The sequence below is a fragment of the Tympanuchus pallidicinctus genome, unplaced genomic scaffold (assembly GCF_026119805.1).
Source record: "Tympanuchus pallidicinctus isolate F22 unplaced genomic scaffold, pur_lepc_1.0 scaffold16, whole genome shotgun sequence".
Taxonomy (NCBI): Eukaryota; Metazoa; Chordata; class Aves; order Galliformes; family Phasianidae; genus Tympanuchus; species Tympanuchus pallidicinctus.
Window position 1 is genome coordinate 14,027,646 of NW_026294679.1, and position 7,660 is coordinate 14,035,305.

General features: G+C 39.0%; 1 protein-coding gene across 2 annotated transcripts in view; it reads right to left on the reverse strand.

The window, feature by feature from the left end:
- Window positions 1–4,942, reverse strand: part of LOC128077745 (heparan sulfate glucosamine 3-O-sulfotransferase 1-like) — a 47,931-nt gene extending 42,989 nt beyond the window's left edge. The window contains exon 1 of one of the 2 annotated variants that reach the window (XR_008205166.1): window positions 814–882. Coding sequence is in view for 1 of the 2 variants with exons in the window: in XM_052677252.1 (XP_052533212.1) it covers window positions 814–958 (145 nt within the window). In the remaining variant the exon portion in view is untranslated. Of the gene's footprint in view, window positions 1–813 lie in introns of both variants that reach the window. The other variant, XM_052677252.1, reaches the window with a different exon arrangement.
- Window positions 4,943–7,660: the final 2,718 nt, after the last annotated feature.

Below are 7,660 nucleotides of genomic sequence, written 5' to 3' on the forward strand. Positions count from 1 at the left end.
TTTTTCAAATGTTTCTTATTTTCCTCACAATTCTGAACTCTCACAGCATTAATTCACAGGCTTCCCACATATTATAAGCCATATATACTGTAAGTTATGAACCTATGTTCATAGGTAAAACTGATATTGAATTTTAACTTTTAAAATCAAACAAAGTTACCCTGTTACTTGACACAGCACTTTCTTAGTAAGAGAAATCATGCAAATTTTGATACCAGTCTTAATCTCTTCCATTTAAATATTTACCAGTATAAAGATGCCTGCTTCCAGCCATCTAGTATTAAACCGGAAAAAGCACAGGTATTTAATGAGGTATTTAATTTGATAGGACAAGAAGAAATAGAAACGGCCTAAAACTTGAACATAGGAAATTCCAGATGAACACGAAGAACAACTTTACAGTAAGGATGATGGAGCATTAGAAGAGGCCACCCATAGAGGCTGTGGAGTCTCTTCCTGTAAGTATATGCAAGACCCATTTTGGACACCTACGAATGTGACCTATTGCAGGGAAACTTTTTTAAGCAGGGAGTTTGTCTCAACGATCTCTTGACGCCCCTTCCAACCCCCACAGTTCTGTGAGGTAGCAGATGGGTTATCAATATGTTTGTATGAGAGGGATAAAAGTGCAGCATAACTAAAAAGTAGAGTTGAAGAACCTGTATGACTATCTGTAACACTATATGTAACACTGTAATGTGATGGAAAGTACAGCAATGACAGCAGGATGGTGAAATCCTAGGCTCCAGGAAGAGACCATGCATCCAAATGCAGCAGCCATTCACAGAGAAACAAAGGAAAGAAGGTGCTTACCTTCAGAAGGCCTCAGATACATGGAGATCTCCAGCAGGTTGCTTTCACTTCCACTGCCAACCCTTAAATGAGGTCTGGGAAGGAGTGGCTCCTGACTCCACTCCTTCTGGTCACTCAGGTACATTGCACGCACCTGAGCTTCCATGCATTGGTCCTGCCTTCCCACCAGGTTCTCAACCACTGCTTCAAACCATAACTCAGCATTCCCATGTTCCAAGAATTCCAAGTGAAAATCCAAGTGTATCTTCTGTGTAAGATCTCTTGTTTACAAATGGCTTAAGGCCATGATTCAGAATAAAATCAACGTGGCTAATTTGGGAAGAGAGAGGACCTATTTTCAGTGCTTTTCACCTACTCCAAGCATTTTTGGAAATTCTCCAGATTCCTAATCACAGAATTCAATTGCATGGACAATTGCAGTAATGAGTCAGTGCAGTGATATTCTGTGGAGCTATGTACCTATAAAACTATTCAAAATTTCAAAGCCTGGAAACATTCTATTGTTTTTATTTATTCAAATATAACTCTGTGATTCTAAGAGATGCTTAACATCCTTCCTGATGCTTGCTGGTATTATAAGAGGGACAGATTTATCACATACGGATGCATAGTTCCTGCAGTACATGAATTTGTTTGGACAAAGAAGCATTGGAAATATTTCAAGTTATTTTGGTGTTAACATTGTGGATCACTTTGAGTTTCAGTGCTGTCATATCTAGACATTTGTTCTTGGCACACTTCTGCAAAAGACTTTAGATTAAATCTTGATCACATAAAAATCAAAGAAATTTTGCTATTTCCTTCAACATGGTAGGATTTCATTCACTGAGGATTTCATTTCTCTAGGGATTCAGTGTATTTCACATAAAGTTCCTAATAATAGTGGTTTATTAAATAATAAAATCCAAAGTTTTCTAGATTTCTTCTGGAAAAGAATTACTTGAAGGAAGATTATGTCATGATAGGATTAATACTGATTTGATGAAATTAAAGCAGATGATGGTAGTACAGTTATGTGACGTATTCGTGGCCTGAAAGCCATATAACATTTGCTTGATTTCTGACTGAACATTCAAAGTCTGGTCACCATTATTCATCCACTAAGGTTCAAGACATTGCTCTGATTTATGACTGATTCTGACCGCTACGCAGAAACTGTGGTTTCAGTTGAACCATGATTATTTGTTTCAGTCTGAAGCACTGACTAATACTCAAGTCATAAAGGGTGTCTTTTGTCTTGATTTTCAATTAATTTTAAAGTGAATTAAACATCTGAAAAATAACGGTGCAAATCTGTCTTTCTGTACTCCACTCACTAGAGTTCATTAAGAGTGAATTTGACTCAGTGCTTCCATGTTCTCAAAAGACATTTTTGTAGCAGCTTTATAACAAAGTGAAATTACCTAGACAAACGTGGATTTCAATTTGCATAAAACTTGCATGGAATTTATCTTATGAAGGCCTCAGGGCCTAGAATATGCAATACCAATCTTAGAAAGAGTTGATGTTTATTTTTTAATTAAGAATTGTAATTCCTGACCTCTTAATTACCATGAAATGACTTTTTCCTCACAGACTGTTAGAAATCCATATTAATAGCAAAGTGATAAGGCGTAAGTAAGTTACTGAGACTACTTCAATAGTTTTCTGAGATGACCAAAGGTTTTTTAAAGAAAATAAGGTAATTCTATTGCAGAAGGATTACTGAGGGCATTCCAGATGAACATAGTTAATTTTTGAAGCAGAAATACTTTGCTATATACTCTGTTTTTGTTTTTTAAAATTGCCCTTGGTATTAAACATTCTCACTCATGGCCATTGTGCAGCTCTAGTTTGTATCACCAGATGCAATGAGCAAATGAAAGAAAACACAGATAATAGGAAAGGTTAATGAATAGTCACAGCAAAGTTTAAGATCATAGAATGGCATAGGTTGATAGGGACCTCAAAGCCCATCCAATTCCAACTCCCCTGCCATGGACTGATTGCAATCCACTGAATTAGGGTCCAGGGCCCCACCTGACCTTGAGTGCCTCCAGGGGAGGGGCATCCATAACTTCTCTGGGCAGTCTGTTCCAGTGCCAAGATGATCCAATAGACATCATTCCAAATTCCTAGTCCAGCTGAGCTGGGCATTCTACTGACTCAGCAGATTGTAACTAAAATTGCATTTGTACTTTTCTCACCCACATTCCAAAACTATCTGTACGCAACCTGAGTATGTAGCTTAATCAGTGTGCATACAAGTCTGGTGCATATAGTATACAAACTCTGAACATCCTCCTGAAGCTGCTCAATTAGCCAAAGAGTAAAGAGCAAAAGCCTTTCAAAAATCTCAATGCATTTCCTACCTCTAGAGCAACAGAAATGACATCACCAGGAGGAAAACCCACTATATCGCAGTGCTGAACCAAGATCTTTATTGTTTTGCTAGCCCTGAAGTTTCAGCTGAAGTGTGGTTTATAATGCTGTAAAATTATGGGTCAGATAAACCTCACTGCAGCTCTGGGGTATAGCTGTCTCTCTTCATTTAAGATAGATGTAAGAAGTCATTATGCTCCTTTGCAGAAACAAGTGGCTGGAATGACTGTAGTCTCTAAACCCCAAACACAATTACATGTCTCTGTGCAAAACAAAAGCTTGAAAAATCCAGTTCAGAAGTGGGTGGAGTGTTTTTGCTGTTTTAAGCAGGAAATAAATACAAGTGAAAAAAATTAAGGCTATATATGTAGGACATAAACATGCAGACACAGCTAATATATAAAAAAAGCTAACATCAAATTAAAGCCAAAGAACAAGTACCTAAGAGAGAAACCTAGATATGTTTTGTACTGCTGGTACAGAATGACATGGTTTGGATCTCTGAAAGACAAAGCTTTCTCAATATGTATAATTACTGCTTTACTCAAAGAAACTGGACTTTTTATGCTGCTGAAGAAAGATTAATCTCTGTTAATAGGTCGTCCTTCTAGCAGGACTATTCTACAACCCCTCAAAATCTTAACCAGCCTTTGGCTGCAATAAAGCTGTGTGACACAGTGATAGATCTCAGATGTGAATATACATGCTGTTATTAAAGTGATAAATCTCCTGCTTACATATCCATACAGTTATTAATTGATCTATGGAATTCCCATGTCCTGCTTACAAAGGAACAACTCCTTTAAGGTGTTCATAAGAATTACTTATGTTTTGGAAGCTGAAACTGATATATCTAGCTATTGCTCAAATACCCCCAAAGACTTGCCATAGCAAAAGGACATTGCCATACAGTGGAATAAATTTTTAATTCCCATCTATTTTTATGAAGATTTAGGTGCCTGTAACCTCTGTAATATACCTACGGCCTCCCCCCACCTCTTGCCCCAGGAAGTCTAGGGAAAAAAAAAAAAGAGAGAGAGAATATGGACAGGAATTTTTTTGAATTTCCCCCTGGAATCCTGAAAAAAGCTTAGAGAAGAAGTCTGTGGAGTAGTGGGCTGACTGTGGCTTGGAGCAGGCAGTTTAGGAATATTCAGTCAATTTGGTCTGGGAAAGAGGATTTGATATTTTCTTTAAAACAAATAGAATGAACTCAAAGAAATAGCCTTGCAAAGGTTCAAGCCCACTTTGTCCCACTGTTCAACTCACTAAAGTATGAGTACACTCCTAATATATGCCAACCAGGAAATTGTTTTCTTAGATTATCCTTTCCAAAGCAAACCTGGAAGATGAATTGGAGAATACAAATTATTTTCTCAGTGAACACAGGACTGGTGACTTCATTATTAATCAGTGTTTCTTTTTCCTACACCTGGAAGTAAATTAAATGACTTACATGGAAGATACAATACATTCATGGATGAAACATAAGCGGTGTAAAAGAATGAAACATAAATATTTAAAAATGGACACCTCTGAGCTTTTTAAATTTCTTGGTATCAGTAAGAACTCCAGAGTTCTTTAAGGATAACACGCAGGTGTAGAATGAATTTTAATTTTGCTACATAACTGTGTATCATATTGTATAAAGGCAACATCAGGATATCTCATGATAACTGTAAATATGCTAAGTATACATGTCTAGAATAAACATACATATATGTTGGGTATTATCGTTGGATAAGGAACTGGCTGGAGGGCCGTGCTCAACGGGGTGGTGGTCAATGGAGTGAAGTTTAGCTGGAGACCTGTTTCAAGTGGTGTCCCCCAGGGGTCGGTACTGGGGCCCATCCTGTTTAATATCTTCATTGATGACTTAGATGAAGGGATTGAGTGTACCCTGAGTAAGTTTGCAGATGACACCAAGTTGGGAGGTGGTGTCGACCTGCCTGAGGGCAGGGAGGCCCTGCAGAGGGATCTAGATAAGCTGGATCACTGGGCTGAGGTGAATGGAATGAGGTTTAACAGGGCCAAGTATCGGGTCCTGCACTTTGGCCACAACAACCCCATGCAGTGTTACAGGCTTGGGGATGAGTGGTTGGATGACTCTGAAGAGGAAAGTGACCTGGGGGTGTTGGTTGATGCTCGGCTGAACATGAGCCGACAGTGTGCCCAGGTGGCCAAGAGGGCCAACAGCATCCTGGCCTGCATTAGAAATAGTGTGGCCAGCAGGAGCAGGGAGGTGATCATCCCCCTCTACTCAGCACTGGTGAGGCCGCACCTCGAGTACTGTGTTCAGTTTTGGGCCCCTCAGTACAAGAAAGACATTGAGGCCCTGGAGTGTGTCCAGAGAAGGGCAACGAAACTGGTGAAGGGTCTGGAGCACAAGTCTTATGAGGAGCGGCTGAGGGAGCTGGGATTGTTCAGCCTGGAGAAGAGGAGGCTCAGGGAAGACCTCATTGCACTGTATAACTTCCTGAAGGGAGGTTGTGGTGCAAAAGGGTCTGGCCTCTTCTCCCAGGCAAATAGTAGGACCCGAGGAAACGGCCAGAAGTTATACCAGAGGAGGTTTAGGTTGGACATTAGGGAAAACTTTTTATCTCAGAGAGTGGTCAGGTACTGGAATGGCTGCCCAGGGAAGTGGTGGAGTCGCCGTCCCTGGCAGTGTTCAAGAGGTGCCTGGATGAGGAGCTATGAGAGATGGTTTAGTAGCTTGTGGTACTAATAGGAATGGGAGGGTGGTTGGACTGGATGATCTTGCAGGTCGTTTCCAATCTTGTGATTCTGTGATTCTGTATTTTACTGAAGAGCAGAAAGAACCATCATGGAGACAACAAAAATAATTTCTTAAGTGCTCAATGTACAAAACAGTTCAGGCTATTAAGAAAACACATGAATACCATACAGGATCTGATCAAAGGTCCAGTACTCTATCTCCAACGTATAGTATCTATCTAATTTCCTGTCCCAGCCACTAACAGATGGCTAAAGACTATAAAAGGAGAGTTTGTACAATGTGGTCCTTTGTCCAAGAACATCCTCCTACCTTCTGGCAATAAGCAGTATAAAGATTTTCAGTAACAAGCTACATACAGACTTGTCATGTTTAATAGCCAGCCACTTACGGACTGAATGAAGAAGGAACAACATAAGCAGTGGTTTACCACTTACTGAAAATAGCAGCAGCTACAGAATCTCCAATGCCACTCATACAGCACCTGGCTTTATTTCAGAGGTTTTCTACCTAATTACTCACTAAGTTTGACCCGCTTAGCCTGTGAGATCTGACAGGATCTCAGCCTGAGGTGGAGCAGTTGGGATTTAACTTTTATTTAGACAACTTAGTTAGGATATATATATATATATATTTTTCTATCTTACAAAACACATACATATGCGCATACAAATACATACAGAGTAAAAGCAAACAGTCGGTGGAGTTACTTACTACAGAAATAGCAGTGCTGGCATTAGCACTTCAAAGGGAAGAAGCTATTTTAAAATTTAACTGCCTGGCAGATGCAGCAGATACAGAACAGGAACCAAAGAGAGGTGAGGAGGGAGGGAGAGTAGGAAGAGAGGAAAATGAGTGGGTAGGGATAGGAAAGCAGATGAACTGTACATTATCCATGGCAAAAATAACCAAAGTGTGTACACTGACACTGAAACGTTGGCAATGTGGAACTCAGTAGCAAAATTCCAACTGACTTCAGGGAAATCTGTCTTTCACACTGCATCAATACATACTACAGTGTGTTAACACAGCTCCTCTATACGTTTATTTCCTTTTAGTTTGTAATTGAGAGTCATTTATTCTACAGTAATTCTACAAAGATTGTCAAATCAAGAAGGAATCTGACCCTCGCTACTGTTCTCAGTACTAGATTGGAAATTCTGAATGGAGAGCTGTTTGCTTCTATGGAAGAAATTGCTACTCACACCAATGGTATACAAATCATGAATATCCATTCACAAGATAATAAATGCCTGTATTTTGAAAGAACTGGTATGGAGTTTTGGTTATCTGAATCTTGGATTGATAATCATCTGCTATACTGCTGAACTCCAGATGTGACACTTATTTCAGAGGGTGGGGTTTAAATCAGTACATTTTGTCTGTCATGACAGATACGTGGAATGGTTAGTCTACATTGTTGCATAAGTGATTATTCTTCAGGCTAAAAAAAAACATAAATGGAAAAGTATCTTATACACAGTCCATCTGATTGATGTAGCACTAAATAACCATAAACAGCTCATTAAATATAGCCATGGTAGATTTTTTCTTAATCTATCCTTTGCTAATAGTAGCAATTATCATGTAGATAATTCATTAGATGATTACAACTTTGTCATTTAGTCATAGATTTTACTGAATAGAATTTGCATAGCATAGTTAGAAAGCTACTGTCCTTTCCACCATTGTTCCAGCAGATTGTTCAGATAAAATTAATCACATTAAATGTGAAAATGCTAAAATACCTAT